This window comes from Hemibagrus wyckioides, linkage group LG23, assembly GCF_019097595.1.
Source record: "Hemibagrus wyckioides isolate EC202008001 linkage group LG23, SWU_Hwy_1.0, whole genome shotgun sequence".
Taxonomy (NCBI): Eukaryota; Metazoa; Chordata; class Actinopteri; order Siluriformes; family Bagridae; genus Hemibagrus; species Hemibagrus wyckioides.
In genome coordinates, this window is record NC_080732.1 from 18,417,047 (window position 1) to 18,439,131 (window position 22,085).

Genomic DNA, 22,085 nt, shown 5'->3' on the forward strand with positions numbered 1-22,085 from the left:
TACTGCTTGTTATACTTCACTTAAATATGTAAACATCATATATTGACTTTATTACACAACATATTATGCATACTGCATTATGCATGTACTACAGAATTAGCTCGCAATGGCGCTTTAGTTGTTTGATCAGCCGTTTCGGTTACTTTAAAAACTGACCTTATCATCAGACAAAGTCGTTTAAATCATTATGTCCTCGCTGCATGCCGAGGCTTCTGAGAGCCGAGATGTGCTGCTCTCCGTAGAAACAGGCGGAGCAACAGCTGGGGGACGGAGTGGCCATGAGATTGAAACAGGTGGGTTAGGGCCGAGGGACACACATGCACACACACACTTACACACACACACACACACAGAGCTCTACGGGGAACAGCCATGGGACAGGTGGAGGAGCCGATAGAGGTTGTGGCGTGCCTCAGAATCAAGTTTCAGAAACACCCGTAGGGGGTGTGGGGTGGGCGTGGGGGTGGTTGTTGGGGGTGGCAGAGACATTCACAGCCTTGAGATGTAAAGATGATTTACAGATAGACACAAAGGATGACGAGCGTGCGCTTGTGTCAAGAACAAGAGCAGAGCACGTGTTTAAGCACCACTTCTACTATTATTAATAATAAGAAGAAGTAAAAAAAAAAAAAGAAGAAGAAGAAGAGCAACCATCATGACAAATTAATTTCTATTTCACTTCTGTGTAGCACTAGAGACACGTTGGGGATGGAAGGATGACATTCTACTAATACTGAACATGAAAATAAGAAAACACAATCCAAAAATAATTACAAATATAATAATAATAATAATAAAACTATTTATAGATATATTTGTCTTTTTTCTTCATTATACTATGTATTTATGCGTTATAACTTATGCATTAAAAATTAATAATTAATTATTTTACTTGATACCTTTTTCTTTCCTAATGAAGACAGGTGTTTTGTTGATTAATTGCAGTACTATAATTGTAATAATAATAATCATAATAATAATAATAATAATAATAAAAATTAAAAACTATTATTATTTTTATTATTTTTATTTATTTATTACTGTTATAATGATAAAAACAACAACAACAATAATAATAATAATAATAATAATAATAATAATAATAAAATCTATAATAATAACTATTATTATTGTTCTCTTAAGTGTTTTCTTAATAATTAATTAGTAATCTTATTATTTTTTTAATAAAAAAATTATATTATTTGTATTATTTATTTATTTATTATTGTTATAACAACACCACCAATAATAATAATAACAATAATAATATTAATAAAATTATTAATAATATTAATTCTTATTGTTGGTTATTATTTTTTTAATTTCTTTTTATATATTTTATAAAAAAATATTTATATTATTTATATTATTTATTTATTATTGTTAAAACAACAACAATAATAATTATTATTATTTTTATCATCATCATCATCATCCTCATCATATTAACAGGAAGAGGAAGTGCTGTGACAAGAAAAAATAAAGCTTTAATCTGATTTTGAAGATGGAGATGAAGAGGCCATCTCATGGAGAATTACATCATTGGCTAGATGCATTATCCAGCAGAGAGATAGAGAGATGTGTGTGGTGTATAAATGTGAGCAATTAGCTTTATTGTTCAGTGTAACTGACATGAAGATGCAGTAAATATAAATATAACAGCTGGAGGTTTTCATTAACATTTCCCATTCTGTCACCAAGGACAGTTTTTTATTCTGGGCACAGATGCCACTTACAATTACGCAGTATACACCACTATATGCACTCACCCGCATATAACACAGCTAAACCCCCTCAACACACACACACGCACACAATGAAAAAAAGGACACGAAAAAAACACTGCGAATCATGCAGCTGCAGCACCCCGCGCCATTTAACACTCCTGTGACCTGACACGTCCGGGTCAGTGAATTCAGCCGGGGAAACAAAGACAAAGCTGGTCCCAGAATGTGAGTCCCCAATTACCCTTCATACAGATCTGCAGGCCACAATGCTGCAGGTGAGAAGTTGGAGCAAGCTTTTGGCTAGGCCCCGACACACACAACACACACACACAATGAAAGGGCATCGGAAGGCCTCACGTCTGCGATGAAACACAAGAATCGACCCCATCATGTAAGTATATCATGTAAGAATAAAATACATGGTGTCTTTTTGTTTCAGGAAAATGATCAGAGATGGGGTGGTAAGATGAAGCAGCATTACTTCTGCACAGTTTAATTTATATTTGTTATATTAAACTGTAGATTTTATCAATCTATAATTGTTTACTTGTGGAATGTGTGCAAAGCTGTTACATCCTGATATTACTTGAGTTTTAGCATCTCTTTCTTTCTCTCTTCTTTCCATATCTGCCATCTTGAAAACATTCCCATGTCAGAAAACCTCCACAGCACTAATACATCTGTAAATATCAAATAAACCTCTTCAAACAAATAAAATATCAAATAAACCTCAAACTTCACCTGATAGATAATTACACTTCTTTAAACCCTGAGTAATTTGTTACTACAATATAGATATATAATATAGTATTATAAACGAGTGCATTAATATAAACCCGTGATTTGCTTTGGATTCTGATCCGCTCTCTGAGCTGAGCCATTCTCAGAAATGAATCAACACACTCTGACCAATCCGAACGGAGGATTTAACAGCTCTGCTGTATGAAAGGGGTTATTGTTAAGACACTGACGAGCCAAGAGACAGACTCACGTTTGAGTCACATCTCCAGTGACGACATTAATGTCATTTCCTTGAACTTGAACTTTGAGAGAAAGATTTTCAGTGACAACTGAACTGCTTCACCACTAGGGGCTCAAGTGTTCCTTATTATTCTCTGTGCACATGGGTCACAGGTGCACTGTGTCTGATTAAATGCATCGGAGTGTCATAAATACAAAATACTGATGAATTTTCAGCTCTTTTTTTTTGGCTCTTTAGAAACGAGAACCGGGTTAAAGGAGTCGGCTCAAAGAGTCGACTCGTCAGAGAACGACTCTCCAGAGAATCACTAAACGCTACAGAATAAACTCGTTTATTAAGCGCGAGACCTATTTATCGCGGTGTGTGCAATTAGGCACAGGTGTGACTGATTATAAATAATATGATCACGTGACTGGTCATGTGACGTAGTTTGTAGTCCATTATCGCTGAGCATCATGGGAAGATGATTTTTTTTTCGGTTGCAGCTGGAGACGTGAACAGTTAGAGTCTGTTTTATAATTCATGTTTTAGTATGGACCGGAAATTACTTTTAAAGCTAATATGATATTCACCACATTTCTGCGGTGGTTTTCATGCATTTATAACCAGAGGTGCAAAGTAATAACGTCAAATGCATCTGTTACTGTTTAGTCACGTGCACTTTGCTATATTTTTAAAAATACAGTCATTACGTTTACATAAAAAAAAAATCTCTATATTTCTCTATAATCGTATATATAAAAAGGTCACCAGCACTAGATTACATTAGATTAGATTAGATTAGACTGGGTTAGGATCTATGAGCCGATCTAAATTCCTAACAAATCAAACAGATGTGACAGCGCGCGTGCGTGTGTGTGTGTCGCAATAGAAAATAACAGATTGTAGCCTATCCTTACAAGTCACTTGTAATGGCGCCACAAACGTACATATTTCCAAAACTTATAATTCCATATCTGTTGCTGTCGGCTAACAAAGTCACTAGATTTATTTATTTATTTATTTTACTAGGCTCTTCTTTAAAATAAATATGTTATAAAGTGGTGTAAAAGTTCACTAAATCTACCTAATACCCAAATCTAGCCGGTCACTTTAATGTACAAGCTGCTTTTGTTTGTGTGTTTGTTTGTTTGTTTGTTTGTATGTTCGTTTTTGCATTGTGTCGGTTTGTATAGTACACTAGCTTTTAGCATTCAGCTAGTTTAGATGGTCAGAGTTATTATCATGCTAACTTAGGAATGCTGTTTGCTAGTTAGCCTTAGCTACTATTTAGCTACCTCTGTAGTGAGATAAACACAAATAATCCATCAGTATCTATGTCTTTATGTTCTGTGAATCTTTCCAGTGTTTTTACGTCCACATCTTAAGTCAATTTTGTAAAAGCTTTGTTTATTTAGTTCTTCTACTTGATAAAAGAATATCAGCAGTTTTGGTACTCGGTCAGTAACCCAGGATTTAGCACATGAGCCTGATTTAACTGTAGTATTCTGAAAACACCATCTGTCAGTCAAGCTGTTGCTGTTTTTATTTTCTCGTATGTTTTGTTTATTTTTACTGCAAAATTGATATCAAATGTGCTTGAACATACACGACAAAATCCAAACATCCTATTTTTTCTGTTACTCTATGAGGTCGGCGATTTCCACCGATGTTCCGGCTCTCCATCTGTACACTACTGACACCACTGCAGGCCATGACTTAGTAGGTCAAATGCTGCCTTAGGACATAACAGACAGAGAAAGGGAGGGGGGAGAGAGAGAGAGAGAGAGAGAGATGCAGGCCACACAAGAGGAGAACATACACTAAGTGGAAACAGACGTGTCTAAAAATACACCATCTGAAATATCTAACGTTCTGACCCAGAAACATGCGCAGGGTGATCGTATTGGTGCTCCAGCAGAGCAGACAGTGCTGCAAGACCATGATATGATTAGTCACACAGTCACACAGCAACTGCTGAACACTCCTTAATATATATATATATATATATATATATATATATATATATATATATATAAAGTTTATAATTTTTCCTTTATAAATGAATAAACAGGAATGCACTCATTAGCTTCATATCTATTAATGTCAACCGGTTTGGGGATAAAAATAGCCACTCTTGTCTCTGACCATGAGATAAAAGATAAAAGAGTCGAAACAGTCCATTTAAGATGACTGATTTTTAATAAACACTTGTCTATATACCGTATATGTATTTTTCCAGTATAGCACTAAATGAATTACAGCGATGGGTGTGTTTTAAGTGATTAACTTTACAGAAAATTAGTCTTGTGTATTAATTTGATTGATTTCATTCCACTCATGTCTCTTTCTATTTCAGATAGAAGTTTTTAAATCAGGCTTCGTTGGACAGTCTTCTGAAATTTACATAGAAACTCAGAAAAATATCTCATATACTCCAAATTTCATTAAAAACCTCAATTCAAAAATTCTGTAATAGCAGTCAGATTAAAGTCAGGTTAAAGTTGTTGTTTTTTTTGGACCCGATGCCCAGTGAGAATTCCAGTAGGTGGCAGGAACGCAGCACAGCACATCAATATTGATGCAGTGGGGTTTAACTGGCTTTGGAGGAACTTTCTCCCACGTTAATATTGATGGGGTTGCCGCACATTGGAGTCAGACCCTCTCTTAAAGATTTTATAGCTGGAAAGCGGGGCCGTGTCATTTTTTTTATTAAAATGCAGTGGAATTTTGGGCTTTACATTTTCTGGCAGGGGAGTTTCCTTTACTCTGGCCTCAGTTTTCCTCTTACCCCTTGTTTGCCTTGGGATTGAGAAAGGTTTGGAATTCCCAGGAGGAAAGTCGAGCGCGAGAAGAAGCGCACGAGGCACGTCCTCATCTTGAAAAGTCGGCTTAGTCTGTCATCATTCAGTCTTGTGTGCCCTGGAACGTGAAATGGCTTTTGGTTAAAGAGAAAAAGCTGGAAGGCTTTTCCACGAACAGCCTACTTTGGCCGCTGAAAAGGCGGATGCTAACTTGGGCCAAACTAGTGTTTGCAGTAAACAAGGATTTATATTGAAAACATGGACAGCAAAAAGCCTCCAACTGCCTGCATTCATTATTCTGTAGATATTGTGCGATGTTTGCATTTATACCACAGCTCTGTTGAATGCTTGATTCTGATTGGTCAGATGGTGTTGATTCATTTTCTATAACAGCAGCTCGGACAGTAGTGCATCTCTTGTTCTAAGATGTTATGATTTCTATAGTAACAGCTTCTTTACAGGAACTTGTATAGTAGTTGCACCACATTAATGGATTAAAAGGCATGTAATCATCAATATAGTGAATCTTTCTGTGAGCTGATCTTTGGAAGTGTCAGAGCTTCAGATAAAACTTTATGATGTTTTGTAACATCTTCAGGACCGTTTTCTTTGGAAAAAAAGGGAATAAAACACTTCAGGATGTGCTGTGACAGGAAACTAATCAACTGTGTGGTGGTAACAGTTACTATCTATCTATCTATCCATCCATCTATCCATCCATCCATCCATCCATCCATCTATCCATGGGAGGAATCGGCAGAAAAAAATTCCCCCATCCCATCCCAGCTGGCTTTTGACAGCCAGCCAGAAAAGTGGGACCCCTTATGGACAAACTGTGACCTCAATTCAATTTGTCTATTGATCTGGACACTGCAGCATGGGGAGTTCACATGGGGTGCCTTGCCCTTGCGGCTAGCATTCACGTCTAAAAAGCAACAGCCACGGGGCATCTTTATTCATCCACTTAGTATACAGAATGCCCTCCACCCTCTGCATCACTTCGCTCCATCCACATCTCTTGGCAAATTGAAACCGTGTCATAACAGATTGAGGTGTCGGGGTTAAACAGGAGTGACTGTTTAGTCGGGGGGCAAATGCAGCAATCTGTTTGTCTGTGATAGTGGAGTCTGGGACTATTAATGCCAAGTATGAATGATTTATAGGCAGAGATAGTGAATTTGTCATTTCAGCCATGGGCTTGGCCCCTGCTCAGGTCTCCTTTAACAATCCGAATGCACCTCAGTGGATAACCTGTACACCAAGTTATAGATTCAGATTCCCATAAATGTTGATGGCACACAGCGAAAAGTAGATGTGCGCTTGGCTATCAGGTAACATTTCAGACACACACACACACACTCTTTCACATACGGAACACACTACATGTGGTTTATATTCATGGGGAGTGAACATATCGTGGGACGGGAGGGAGCGGAGAGGTCACCGTGTCCGGTTGGGACTGACAGCTCTGAAATGAAGACATAAGTCATTTTTATATAAGCTGCTCAAGACGACGAGTGGCGTGATAGAAAAGTGGGGGAAGGACAGAAACTGGACAGCTTGCCCTTTTTTTCTTGAGGTGGGGTCTGGGTTATCTAAATACATCAGAAAAACAATAGAAAAATATAAAACCTTTGTTGTACCTTCAGTAAGAGGGACATAGGAGGAACAAAACTGGGAACAAACCTTAAAAGTGTACTTTATATTATTAGTTAGTTTAACAAAAGTCTCTCTGACTTTCTTAATACTCAATTGTGCTTGTTGTTTAAAGCTATTACATTAAGCAATGCCCACCTAACTCCATTAAAGGAGACTAAAAACTCACTTACCACAGACACTCATTAACGTTCACTTCTAAGGATCACAGGAACTTTACATTACATTTCTAAAGACAGGAGAAAAGGCAGGATATTAACATTTTTCCAGCTAATCGGATTCTACCGAATACGGCGCATATATTTCGATAAAAGTTGATAAATGGCACCCAGCGTGGGAATATCAATAGTACTAACATTAACTCTATAACTAACAATGTTCTTCAATATATTTAGAAAACGTCTTCCATTTAATTTGTTCATTTACCACGTTTGAATATTAAATTATATTCCGACTGCACTGCATTATTTTTAGGCATCAGCATTTAATTGTACTGACTCTACAAATTACAAAACAACAAAACACCAGAAATTTTTGTGAACGACAAATTTTATTTCAAGGATTCATTTTTTCTTCAAACCTAAAATACAGAAAAAAAAACTCTTATAGAAATATTCTGTGAACTAATATAACAGGTCATGCTTTCCTAGACCCCAAATGTTGCCTTTGAAAGCTGTAGTGCCATGTTAAAACAGTGACATACTGAAACATACTGCTAGAAGAATAATGAAATACTTGATATCCGCTGCTACATACAGTACAGCATGGCGTCCGGTCCCCAGGAGCTGACTATATGCTGAGGTCCTGATATTTACTCTTCAGTGTTTTCCTCGTTGAGCGAATTAAGCTCTATAGACTGACCTTACATGGCAACTACAGAAAGTCTATCTAGCTGTGCTGAATTTTTGGTGGCAGCTGAAAAGAGCATAAAGAAAAAAAGGGGTGCCTGGCTGGTTTCAAATATGAAGTGCCTCTTTCAAACTCCTTCAGAGACTCAAAATGACATTGAGACGAACCACTACACCGTTCTTGTCACCAACTCATACAGTTCATCTGCCGTTTATGTTTTGGCAGTGGCTTTAACATATTCAGAGTCTTACTGGCCTCTTGTCTCTTTTCAGGCTGTGGTGTTAGCGTGATTTCTCCACTTCTCCCCACTTTAACATACAGACAGTTTCTCTTAAAGCCCCGTTAAAGTCCGGACTATAGTTTTTAATTTCTCAAAATGTCCTGGTACAAAAAGAAAGACACCCACTTTGGTATCAGCTTTAATGGCTTCTGGCTTGTTTGAAAATCAGTGGACTGGAATGGACTTTGCCCTTTTCAGTCAAGGTGATGCAGTCAAGTACTCAGTCATGATGTCTGTAAACACTGTAGAGCAACTGCAGGAGAAATCTTGGCACGAGAACGTCTCAAGAGTTCCATTCCCGACCACAGAATGGCGAATTAGGTGCTGATGGGTTCTACATGTTGTGGCTTTTAGCGGATACGGATGGGGTCAAGGCCCGTTCTCGTTGTAGTGGAGCGACAGAGGTCGGTCTCTCTGCACAGGCATGTAGGGCCAGTTGTAGCTGGAGCCAGACAGCAGCATGTCCCTAAGCAGCGTCTCGATGGGCGTCTTGCCCACCAGGCGCACGAAGAAGAGTTGTTCGATCACGGGTGACGAGACGATGCGCAGAGACGGCAGGCGTAGCAAGAGACGCCCGAAACGGTTGGGCTGATTGGGGTACTGATTCCTTACATACTCCTCCAGGGCACACTGAGACTTTTCTTGGATACTTTCCACATGAGCCACATCTGACAGGCCCATGGCATCTGGAAGAAGCAAAGAGACTGTGGTTAGTGTATATTCAACACCCTGCGATTGAGGGATTTGATTGAAGGACAAAACATTGCTCAAGATCACACTTTAAGGAATAAAAATCCTTCCTGGAACACACTGGAATATATTTATATTTAAACATTGGTGACATGGTTAGTGGTTTGAGTGCTAATTCGTTTGCTGTATTTTATTATTCCTGTGAGACATTAGTGGTTGTGTTCACTGCTCATGCAATTGCAATGGTGTTTAACAGGAGAAACTATTTCAAACATTACTCATAATGGTCAAACTTTAAAAAATGATCGTGCACAAATTTTTCAATATCATATTAATGAGAAATCCAATGTAGTAGCTGCACACAGAGACTCGGCTAGTTCTCTAAAACGCGATGAACATGGTGATACGTTCGAGAGATAAATACTGCACCACTATCAGCAGGTAGTCGAATGGTATTTCGGGTCATTAAAAGACTAAAACCAAATTTCTAAAACAAATAGCAGGTGGCCTTCAGTGTACCTCAGGATAACGCTAAAGATAGATAAGTAAGTCATTCAGGGTGGATTTTTCCTTTAGGACCTCTAGACATTTGAAAAGGACATGGAGACATGGATGTCCATCATCAGAGACAAGGACAAGACTAATTTGTCTACAACAACATTTTTTTTTGGTCAAGGATGAAAAAAGACTTGCCCCTCATCTTCATTCTCTCAGTCAGCTTACACATCATTAATAGGTTATCATGCTGAGTTTTGTTTCGGAGGAACAAAAGATGAACTGCTTCATATTTCTGCAGGGGTGAAAAGTCCCCGCCCCTTCCCTGCTACATGGAGGGACACAACTGTCATGTCTGACCTTGTCATGTTAGGGCATATAAAGATATCATCAGTCACTGTACCAAGTGTTTTGAGGGGACTGGGTGATGCATCAGTCTTGGGAATAATGTCAGCGCTGACGAGACTTGCGTGCCTGTGTGCAGTTTCCCATGAGGTTGCGTATAGGGCAGTAGGTACTCTCTCATTCCCTTTGTGTCTCACAGTGAGAGTACGCATAGGGAAGCCCCCTACTGCTGCGAATCCGGGCAAAATAGATGAAGCACCAACGGCATTCGCCCTCCAGTTGGGAGATTGGGGGCAACATGGACGCGGTGGAAACCCCTCTGGGAAAGGAGGCGGCGAGTTATGTAGGTCAGACTGCGTTGAACCCTCTCACTGTAACTCAGCATACATAATTCAGGCCTGCTGGTGGGAGAAAGGGGGAGGGGCAAGAGATTGCCTGGCTGGTTTCAATAATAGATGGAAGTTTGAAGAATCAAGAGGACCATCTGGGAAAGTCTAGGTCATATTTAAGGACTGGGAAGATGTTTCTGGCGTTGGAAATCGCTGGAAAATGAAAAGAAATAGGTGTGTAGAAAACGTTACAGACACGTGTGTGAAGCGTCACTTGTGACCTATCACATTGTACCCACAGGCCACATTAACCGAGGTTGTGGGACCTGCTGCTTGGATAGCATTCCAAGCAACTCCATATGTTTTTCCAACCAGTGAAAAATAAACTGTGCAATATATTTCTGAGCCAGTGTGTTTTTTACAGCTGGGCTGTCAAATTCAAAATACTGAATTTGCTACAGCGGGGCTATTTATCTAACTTTTAGACTTGACATTTAACCCATCAACTCATTAGTATCCCTTTCCTGTGTTGCATCAGGTGTGTTAGAGCAGCTGTCGTATCTTTTATCCCTTCCAGATCCCCTACATTCTAGTGCAGACTAGTGAACAGCCTAGTAAACTACACCAAAAACTGCTAAAACCCTGTGCATCCAAACACCAGAGGCTAAGCATTACAGCAGATAAGTGATAATGATGGAAGATAATGATGGAAAACACTTTTTTCATTTGTACAAACGTGTCAAAACGGATAGAAAACACTAGCTTATTTACTGAAAAGATCACAGATGTAGCATTAGCTCTTAAGGCCGGATCGTGTTACTAACTGGCAGCAGATGATAAAACACGTCACTCTGTGCTAGAGGTGTGGATTGGGATTGGGTTCCCACGAGACCCTGCAACAAAGCCGCAAGAATGGATGGATTTGCTGTCGTTGTGAGATTGGAAAAAAATAACATGGGAGCTTACTGGACACTGGTCAGGGTAATTATCGTTCAAACGACTTGTTTAAATATTAGCAAAATCAACGAGGAATCGCTAGGTCCATACTGTAGGTTGATACAAAGAGAAATAAGTATGAGAGGGAGTGGGATTGGTCAGAATTCCTTCAAGATTCCTTTGGTGGGAGTGGGATTGAAAAAACAGTCTTGCACACACCTCTGTTCTGGGAAACTAAATTCTGAACTGTAGTTACTTCATATACTCTTAGTTACTTCACAAAATTTGTGTTTGTTAAAACTTCAAGAAACTTCTAGAATCAAAAACTGGTTCATATGTTAAATGTCAATTTTTTGGGTTTTTATTGGAAACAATAACATATATTTGTGGCACACTCTTAAAAATAAAGGTACCAAGAGGAACCAGTAAGAGGTTTTTGCATTGATGTCAGAGAAGAATTATTTATTGTTCCCCATAGAACCTTTCAGTAAAGAAAGGACATTAAGAATAGTTTTATAGTCTTTCACTGCAAAGAACCTTTTGCAGAAATGGAAATATTCCATTGATGTTAAAGGCTGTTCTCATAAGCATACACTCTGACTAAGAACTATCACTTAAGGTCTAACATCAATTTAAGTTCAATCTCAGCTTACAGTAACTACGGTAACAAGTCATTGTCCTTTCATCAAGTCTCATTAGACTTTCATTAGAGTGAATAATATACAAAGCATTCAATACAAAAACTTGACGATTAAACACTGGTTTAGGAACTTTTGAAGGTCGACTCATGACCAAATGCTCAGTGGAACCTTTAAGGTGAGTTCTGATTACAGGACACACAGGACAGACACCACACTAAAACCACAAAACAAATTCAGTAGACTCTTCCTACCTGAAGTAAAGAGCACAATGGACTTGAGGCAGGAATACTCCGCTGTGTCCACCTGCAGGGCTTTCAGCTTCTCTACCTGCTCCTGGAACACACGGATATGGTCCATGAAGGCCACCACGCGCTCAGCTGACATCGGGGAGGCGTGCAGGCCAGCGGCGGCTAGCAGTGGTGCTACATGCAAAGGCATGGAACACTGTGCTGCATTCAGCACAAACAGCTCACTCCATGACATGCGCAACAACGCCACCTAGGAGCCAACAACATCATAAAGAAGCTCAGTGATGAGGATCAGAGCGTTAATCATGTTAAGGTCAGCGGCTCATTAACTGCTACTGGTATAAGCGAACTACCAACATGCGCATTTGATCTCAGACGGACAGATTTACTGGAGGAATTAGAAATAAATGTTGCTCATGCAATTGTTATCTATCTTTGACAAGCACAGAAAGTGCACCCATAAAAGCATTATCATATTTGTCTTGATTTCCAGTTCCCTGCACATGACTGGTACATTTCCTCCAAAACCAATGCCTGAAAACACACTATTGAATCAGGGGTATATGCCTTGAAAGAACAAAGAAGCTAAAATGCATTTGGCATTAATTTAATCAGCTAGTTATTCATTTTAGCACGATCACAAGGCCTCACTTGTCTCTAAGGGCTTTACCTGATCCATGAGCTGTAGGTCTGGAAAGAATGGGATGTTCTTGGCCCACTCTACAGCGCTAAAGAGCAGACGTGCTGCCAGCTCGCAAATGTTCTCGATGCCCATCAGGTTGTTTGACTGCATGCACTGAGCACCGTAGCGGGATGTGGGGTACGGCTCCGCCCGCAAAAGCAGAGAGATGAAGCCAGAGAGATACGGTTGTCCATTGTACGGGTCGGTCCCATTGGGCAGGTACTGGCCTGGACTGGTCTGAGAGCTGGACATACGTCCTCGCTGTACAGCTGTGGACAAAAGGAGAACTTGTAAGTGTTTGAAAAAAATGTGAAAACTGATGTTAAAGGAGGACTGATAGCCAGTACGAAGAGTAAACTGTCACAAAGTATTCTCAAATGTATTCTTTTCGCATAAAAGTCTTAGAAAAGAAGTGACTATTAAGTGTTACATAATACTGCACTGGAGGTTTGACTTCTTCTATATTTATCTTCTATCTTCTGAAAGTCAATAAGCTCATTTATATTTTTGACCTACTCGAATCACACTGCTTGGTAAATATCGTGAGACACTTTGCCAAAGTGTTTTGCCAGTGTTCTGGCTACATTACTGGTTTGTGAGACTGGGATAAAATAGACACTTTGCTTTTGTCACATATCTGCAGAGTCCATCAGAGAAGAATCTTTTGCTCTCCATCAATGAGTAATGAGCGAATAGATACTGCTTAAAGAGGAATGGTTTTTCACACCTCCTCTTGACAAATGGCTCAGCAGAGGCCAAGGGCCAAACAGAGGCCATTTTTGCCACCATGACCCTCAAAGCCCATTTGGAAAACACCTGTTCAGCCATGCCGCTGTCTGACTAATAACTCCATCTACTGTTACATACAACGACCATGTGCACGACAGAACAGACAGAGAGAGGTGTGCTGGGGATGGAAAGAAAAACCAGTGTCTCCTGCGCTTAGAATAGAACAGCTGTGTTACTCGAGGATTGTAAAGTATGGCAAGAGTCATGACCTTCTCCTTAATCAACGTGGATATTATCCTTAATCATGTTTTACTCTCCGATATCATGGACTTTAATTGATACTGTGCTGGAACAAAAGGAAAAAACCTGGGGTCAACAAATCCACTTATATACACTCTGCCCTCAGAACATTAGACTCAGACTACTGAGAACTTCTTTTCTCAAGGTTATATAGGTTCCATGAACATGCTTAATAGTTTTAATGACAGTGTACCAATGAAAAAATTAGGGGTTGTTCCAGAATATCTGACAGTCCACAGGCAGGACTATAAGACTGTAGAAGGTCACTTGAAATTATAGAGCAAGGGGACACGCTGAAGAGTGCTCCAACTGATCAATTAATAAGCCCCAAAAACTGTTGCCTCAGGTGAGATAAGTCTAGGGAAACCTGCAATCTGTTCAGGAGTCCAAGAATGGCTTTAAATTGTGTTGGAAGCCAAAGGAACTAATAGACTTGACAATGACCTGACACACAGGACCAGACTTCTAGTTGGTATCTGTGGTGGACTGACACCACCTAAGGGTCCCTGAACCATGGTACAGGGAATGCTGGAGCAGGGCCTGCAGGAAGGGCTTAGAAAAGTGATGTGGATGGAATGGGGCACTGGGACAGGACCAGAAACTGAGAACCAGAGATGAGGAACCAAGGAGACAACCGTGGCGTCAGAAGGCTCAAGGGATTAGGGTGGCACATGGATAACCACAGTGGATGAGGAAGTCTTAGGGACCATGCCTTGCCTCAAAATGGGAATGGCACTGGGACAAAAACAGGACCAGAACTTGTACTGCTTAGTAACTCTTATGCAGAACTTTTATGGCTTGTTGCTGGAAACAAGGACCATGTGCAACAACAATCACTGAGTAATACTGGGGGGAAAAAAATATTCTTTAAAATATATGATTTGAGCTAAACAGATTAGAACTGGCGGTTATGACTACTGAAGATAAGGCTTATTTGAAGATAAGGTTCACTGTAATCAAACCGTTCCAAACTCAACTTTTTCTCACCTCTCTATAATACAACTGATGATCTGTTAAGCAAAACATCTGCAACATAGAAAACTACATGCTATAATCTAGAGAGTCCACAATATTTCAGTGTGCCTTTTTGGAGGGTAAAAACCTTGCACCATGTTTACAGCAGGGCTTTAGTATGTGGACCTTGGCTCAGAAAGAAAGTGGGGAATAGGTCAAAGGGTACATGGAGGAAGAAAAGAGAATAAGAAAAAGACTGACTGTGAGAGGGAGAGAGAATGTGGAAGTAGCTGGCCGTGATCCAGGATCAGCTGTGGGTGGCCAATGGAACAAGGCTTTTCTGAGCTGAGCAAGACTGCTCTTACAGGGAACTTTAGAGGAAGTGACTAGCCTGAACCGAGTTGATCTCTGGTTGTTCCTTCAGTGATTGAGGGGAAATCCAAGCTGCTCTGTACACTAGAGCTGGTCATACCATTAGGCTGGTCTTGACCCTTTTACACTGGAGGTTTGCAACATAGCAGATAATTAATTGAAATGATTATTTTACCAAATATCCTATTCAGGTGACCTAGACCTTTCAAAATTCTTGTAAACATGATGTCATTCCTGCTACAAAATTCCCCTTTGCCAGTCCCTGAACAAAGACCAGTGAGTCATAATAGGACTGACCCTGAACACCAGCAGTGTTGACAGTTCACTATCACCCGATCCCTGACCCGACTCTTCATACAACGTTCACGTGAACACACAAACGAAGTAGGGAAAAGGATGTCCATGCCATGCAGAAAACAAACACGTCCTTACCTTTAGCACTACTTTGTTCAGCGCTAAAAGCTGTGAGAGAAATACAGAAATATGAAAAATGTATGGTTCCTCTTGAATGAGCCAGTGAAGTGCTCTGTCAAAACTTTGAAAGCTAGTGGAACTGACTTTTTGACATGTTAAATCTGTTAGGGGTCTCTCTTTGCGCAACAGGAAGAGTCCTTCACACATCCCATAATAGCTCCAGTCACATGGGTCTGATGAATTAATAAGGGGATATGCTAAACACATGGTGGGGAGTTGGAGGAAATCTCTAGCTATAGGTCAAGTGTCATAGCAGCTGGATTTCCCCATTTTTCCAACCCGCAGTGTCTCTTGCCATGTATTATATATCCGAACTTAGAGAACACTGGTGCCGATACGGTCAGGCCAAAGAAAAAGAAAGACATATCCCATTGACAAAAACCATGCTGATAATGCAAACATATTAGCGAACACAAAAGATGCATTTATATCTGCCAAACCTACTTTAGCCCTAAAGCAATGTTTAAAGGAACAGCCACGCCAGTGCCACAGCTGGGCTGGGAGGAGTCAGTTATCATAATAACTGCATACAATTAGTTCTCCGCTCTTCAAGTCGTGCAGGTCTTGTGATTTTGGTATGCAGACTATATCGCTTAAGAGAGAACGCAATCAAACGCATGCACAAATCTCCCTGCTGTGTGCTCGAAAGTGCAGGCAGAACAAAGAAGACATATGCTTTTTTGTTTGTGCACGTAGAACATGCAGGATAAGAGTTAGCCAACTGCACGAGCAGCGAGGTGATATTTACCCAAACCTTGCTAAGACCTGTCACATTTGGACTTTGTCTTAAACCGGTCTAATATTAATGTTTACCTTCCAGTGACCTATATTTCACCCTTTGTTACGGGTCACGGGACGAGGCTCCACTACGTGTGTGCCTACTGAGATTCCGGCAGCAGTGTGCAGTGTATGTGTGTGTGTTTGTGCACGCTGTTGCACGGCATCTCGGTGCTTAAGTGCATTGTCCACTGCTCTGGGATCTGAGATCTGACCATTTTCTCCCCGTTCATGCTCATGAGCTTTGATACACTGTTTACAAGTGATCGAGCGTCCTTGTGTGTACTACGGAAGATAATTAGTGCAACCTTGTGTGTGTGTGTGTGTGTGTGTGTGAGTAAAAGTGTGTGTGTGTGTGTGTGAGTAAAAGTGTGTGTAAGTGTGTGTGTGTGAATGCCAATGTTCTTATCTAGTCGTATCTATATCCATCCATTTCGTGCCTTAACAAAGGTCACGGCAGTGCATGCAGGACATTCCAGCAATCACACACACACACATACACACACACATACACACACACACACACACATGTACAACCACTGTCACATTTGGTCTTTCTCCATCACATGAACTCTTTTGTCAGGCTGGAATGTCAATCATGTTAAGAGGAGCCTAAGGTGCGAAAACAGGTAGAGCAGTTGAGCAGCTTGGCCGAGTGCCAGGGGAAAACTTGAGCTCTCACAAAATCAGCCCTTTGACCTATTTTCACCAAATTAAAAATGGTTTAAAAGCACTTTGTGTTCCGTCCGCTTTGTCCGAAAAGCCTCTGATGTCAAAATACTAGCAGAAAATGGCGTTCCAGGAAAAAGCATGAACTGAGGGTCTTTGTAAAGCACAATGGAGACTGCGTCATGATTCGGCCTCATTCATGCATGAACACGTGACGCGGCAGTAGGAGTAGTGAGTGGGATTTCTGAACACTCCACATCACAAAGGGCTCAGTGAAATTAGCCGCTTCAGGAACAGTTATCAGACAAGACGTCCTTTTTTCATATTCCATTAATCATATCTATTGATGTCAACACCTCCGTCTTCTACTCGGGCAAGCAGCATTATTTACACATGTTAGCTTAGATTAGATAAATGAGGTTACGAATGAGGTTAAACCTTACACACACACACACACACACACACATGCACACACATAGAAGGGGAAAGGTTTTGGCTTAGTATCAATAAAGTTACGATCTGTAGTGTTCGGTTCTATTAATAAACACCACCGCTGTGTCCAGATTTTCATTATTCACTAAAATTTGCCTTTTTCGAATAGATCTAGGCCTGTAAAGCAATCCCGTAACAGTTCTCCCAGTACAACTAATGTTCCTAAGACGTCATTAATGTATTTAGGAACTAAAACGCACCTCGAGGAGACACGTGTCACGCTTTTAAATACAGTAGGTCGACCATGCGTCCGAAATGTCAGTAGGATAAAATAGAATTTGTCGAGTAGCAGACGTGTCTTTGCAGGATTGTAGAATTTGACCTACGAGTCACAGTAATGGCTTGTTTAGCAGCGTCTATAACAGTTACCATAGCACAGTAACCCAGAGCACAGATCACTTAGTAGTGCATGGATACGAGGCGCTTCTCTACCTGTTTCTCATCGGGAAACGTTTGCATAATTCAAATGAGAGTTTCACTTATGTATGAACTCCAAGATAAAGTGAGAAGGATATGGTGTACCCCTACCTGTGTGGGTGGGCAAGGCATTTATGAAGATCAAATGTCTGGTCATGGAATATAAAATAAGTGGCTTTTGCTTTTAAAATATTTCTGGCTTTTGAGAACACATTTGGCCAAAAAAAATAAATAAACAAAAAAAATAAAAACTAGATTTTTTGGGTAATAAATTCAGGATTGGTGTGTGTGCAGAATTACGTGGCTTCAGTTACACACAAATTCATGTATATCATGTAGGCATGCTTTATCTGTGTGCTTTAGATTCTCAAGACCTATTTAAAAATAATTAAGAAATCATTATTCCTGCATTTTTTTGCTATCAGATTTGCATAAACTATAGACACTTCAGACTTTGTGAAATTGCTAGATTTTATGAATTAATTATTTATTTATTGATTTCCTAAACACACCAATCATTAGTCAGTGGTTTATGTATTACATTTTAAATTCTGTGTAAATTTATGCCATGTGTATTCATTTGGATTAGTGGAACAGCATCCTGTGAGCACAAAAGTGATGGAACTGTAAATAATTCATTTCTCAGTTCGGTCCTCTACAGCTTGCTTCCCAAAGTAACCTTTAACCTTATTTTAAATAAATAAAAAAAAATAAAATAAAATAAATAAATATCAAGACATACAGTATAAAAGGTGTGTTAATGGAAACTTAAGCACCAAAAAAAAAAAAACACCATTTGAGAGTGAACAATGCTACTTTGAGAAATGTCAATGGACAAATGAGGAGAATTTCAGTGGACGTTAGCCCTCTGGCTAGAATACGTGAATTCCTCTTCCGTGAACGAAACGCACGATGTTCAGAAATCTGCTTTCACAAAACTGTCATGTACGTACGGGGGGACAAAAAAAAAAATCAGTTCAGATTTCTAATTTTTGTTGTGTAATATTCAAAAGCAAAACTGTAAGATTTCTCTACACTGAGGGATTTTAGTGTATTTGTAGCTCTTTATAACTTTTGTGCACACTTTTGGTCATCTTAATTATTATAAGTAATATGATAAGCTCTTTAGTTTGCATATAGATCGAAGCAAAATGTGGTCTATAGCTGAGAACTAAGTATATCTTGGCTTAAACATTGTTCATTGGGGAAGTATATATATATATATATATAGATATATATGCATGCTGAATGTTTTGGATCTGGTTCTGTTTTATTGCTTAATCAGATCATGTGTATAAACGTGGAAAATATAAAACAATAAGAGAAGAAAAGAAAATAATATATATAAATGTTCTGAGAAGAAAGGAACGTGAGGATGAGGATAATTCACCCAAATCAAACTGATTGACAATAATCTGAAAAATTATCTGTTCTGGAGGTCAAACTGAAATCTAACCCGGCCAGCTTCTATCACATCATACTGCACCTGGTTGATTTTTTTATCTGAAATCAATATAGTCTATTAAAGAAGCTGAAATCTGTGCGTCGCTGGCGATGTGTGTCTCTTTTATTCCAACTGAGCCATCCATAATACACATAATACAATAAATGGAGCCTGCTGGGGCACTTTGGTAGCAGCTGGAGTGTCAGGAAAGCAAAACAGCATAATTAATGCGAAAACAAAAGGGATCCCTGTGTGAGGAAAAAAAAATACTTCTGGGTTTTAAAGTAACTTTAACGCCGGATCCATACGCAGTCAACACCTCCATCTCTAAACCATCATGCGTCATCATCAGCTGCGTGGCTCGTGGAGAGACGGAGATTTGACACGACAGACACTTTTAGTGACATTTCACTCCACTTAATCAGCACAGAGTGCCTTTTCTGTCCACTTAAAGCTTTACACAGAGGCATTTTAGGGCACTTGATAGTAAGCTCAGATAAGCCCTGATGTAGTGTTACAGGATAAAATGCAGTACATTTAGAAATGACATCACTATTACAGCACAATATATACTATACTATGATATATTAAATCATACTCTGAATATTCTTTTAAATAGTAATATAGTTATATGCTTAGTTTTAAGAACATATTAGTGAACCCTTGGATGTCATGTACCTTGTATTAGTTTTAATAATATTATAATTCGTATAAATATCATGATTTATACAGTCCAGATTTACTCAAACAGCATCTCTTCAAAGCTTGGAGAGGATCAGGAAATAACATCTAACATTATTTAACATAATAAGATCATTAACAGGCAAACCGGAACTTGAACGATTTTTTATATATATATTTATTATATTTATAAAGTTTTTTTAAAAAAGTTCTTAAAGGCTGTGAGCTCATACTGTTCAAATATTCACTAAAAATTAAGGAACTAATTGTGCAAGTGTGATTTGTTAGAAAGGTCACTGAAAACTGAATTTTTTTATTTCACTATTAGGCTACTAGTGCAGAATATTTTCGTGAATTTCTTTGCTTACTTATTATGAAGCGATTTATTTGATTTGTTTATCACAGCTTAATATTTTAAGCAGTGATAGAGCGGCTTCGGACAGCACTCACCCTCTCTCCTCATGCCGACCTTGAGGCATTTCTTGAGGCGGCAGTACTGGCACTGATTGCGGTGGTGCTGATCCACGGGGCAGTCTCGGTTCCCCCGGCAGCTGTAGGTCAGGTTTCGGCGCACGGATCGCTTGAAGAAGCTCTTGCAGCCCTCACACGTGAACTGCCCGTAGTGCTTGCCGCTCGACTTGTCTCCGCACACCATGCAGTCCACGCTGGCCAGCTTGTCCGCGCCGAGCGCGTCGTTACCCGGCGTGGACGCGGACGGGGTAGCCGGTGCGCCGCCGGGCTCCTGGCCGCACAGCTGCAGCTGAGAGCCGGGGTCGGCTGCGATGCTCTCCTGCCACTGGTTTACTACCATTGCCATGCTATCCTGTAGAGCAGGGTGTTAAAGTACAGATGCACGTCTCGGTGAAACTCCTTTTACGCCCGGGCAGGAGGGAAAGAATCCGTCCCCTCGAAGATTTAAATCCGCACAGAACTCAAATGCAAACGCAAGAGCTATAGATATGTATTTATTTCTTATTGAATTTATTTATTTGATCTGCTTATTTGTCGAGAGGTTTGTAATGCGCGCGTGACGGTGACATGATCAACGATTGCTCGCGCTCCGTGCGGGAAGTCACACAGTCTCAGCACGCGCAAATCTTTCAGTCGCTTGTCCGTGTCCGCGGCTCTCACAAACACAGCGCGACTTTACGCAAAAGTTTCAGTGACTCTCAGTCCAAGCTCTATGCCAAAACGCTGCACTCGCAAACGGACAAAAATGACACCAAATGAAGGTGGTAAAGGAACTGATCTGGAAACAACAGCTTCGCGTGAAAAAAACACACCAACATGCATGCAAAAAAACACCCAGAAACGAGCAGGTAATTAAATTCACATGTGCGCTCCTCGGAATTTTTTCCGGCACGTGGAAAAAATGTAAAAAAACCCAAAAAAAACAGATTTCAGTCCACAAATCGCGAATGCTGGAATGGAAACATCCGTTAGTGTTGAGATTCTGCGTGAAGAATGAGAAGCTCTTCGCAGGAGCAGCGCAGCTCATCCGCCAGCTGTCAGTTCAGTTCACCTCTCTCGTAGTTCCGAGTTTGGTGAAAGTGACACTAAACAGCAGGGGCTGCCCAAAGCCCCGCCCACTGCGCTCCAAAAAAGGAGGCACTCACCATATTAGGGTTCGACGCCCTCGTTTAGTAGGTGTGGCCTAATGGAAGAGTCATGCGCTATTGGTTGGTGTTAGTGGAATTGTCCAATTGGACAGCGGCGGCTTTCTAAAGTTCTGTTAATACGATTAGACTGAAAAATAACAGGCGATTTGATGGTAGAAGATAGACGCTTGGTCCTTATTTATAGTTCATATATATATATATATATATATATATATATATATATATATATATATATATATAGTTGTATTTTTTTCCAGTTTCTAACTTTGAGCTCTTTACCATGAGCTCCTCTTCAATTAAAACATATTCTTTTAAATCAAATAATCAAATCACGTGATCGTGTTGGAGTAATTTTAAATCATTTTCCCCCCTGATTTATTCTCTCATTTTTTAGGTGAAAAGGCGATGTCCTGCTGCCAAAAGCGCTTGTTTGTGTAACGCAGGCTCTTCTTTGACCAAACGGAGGTGAATAAACCTTTCACCCTGGGAGACTGGAGCCTGACAGGAGTCCAGA

General features: G+C 40.0%; 1 protein-coding gene across 1 annotated transcript; it reads right to left on the reverse strand.

The window, feature by feature from the left end:
• Positions 1–7,665: 7,665 nt before the first annotated feature.
• nr2f5 (nuclear receptor subfamily 2, group F, member 5) lies at positions 7,666–21,501 on the reverse strand. Its single transcript, XM_058376692.1, has 4 exons — positions 20,403–21,501; positions 12,632–12,912; positions 11,965–12,211; positions 7,666–8,963 (listed from the first exon to the last, which is right to left on the reverse strand). The coding sequence occupies exons 1-4, from the start codon at positions 20,767–20,769 to the stop codon at positions 8,647–8,649; spliced, it is 1,212 nt and encodes a 403-aa protein (XP_058232675.1). The 5' UTR covers positions 20,770–21,501; the 3' UTR covers positions 7,666–8,646.
• Between the last annotated feature and the right edge of the window lie 584 nt (positions 21,502–22,085).

What these genes read in the sequence shown, in the direction of transcription:
- nr2f5 (XM_058376692.1), bottom strand. Translation starts at nt 20,769, where the DNA reads ATGGCAATGGTAGTAAACCAGTGGCAGGAGAGCATCGCAGCCGACCCC. An exon ending in GGTCGGCATGAGGAGAGAGG is followed by an intron (nt 12,913 to 20,402) that starts GTGAGTGCTGTC and finishes TTTTGTCCACAG; the next exon opens with CTGTACAGCGAGGACGTATG. An exon ending in ACCTACAGCTCATGGATCAG is followed by an intron (nt 12,212 to 12,631) that starts GTAAAGCCCTTA and finishes GTTGGCTCCTAG; the next exon opens with GTGGCGTTGTTGCGCATGTC.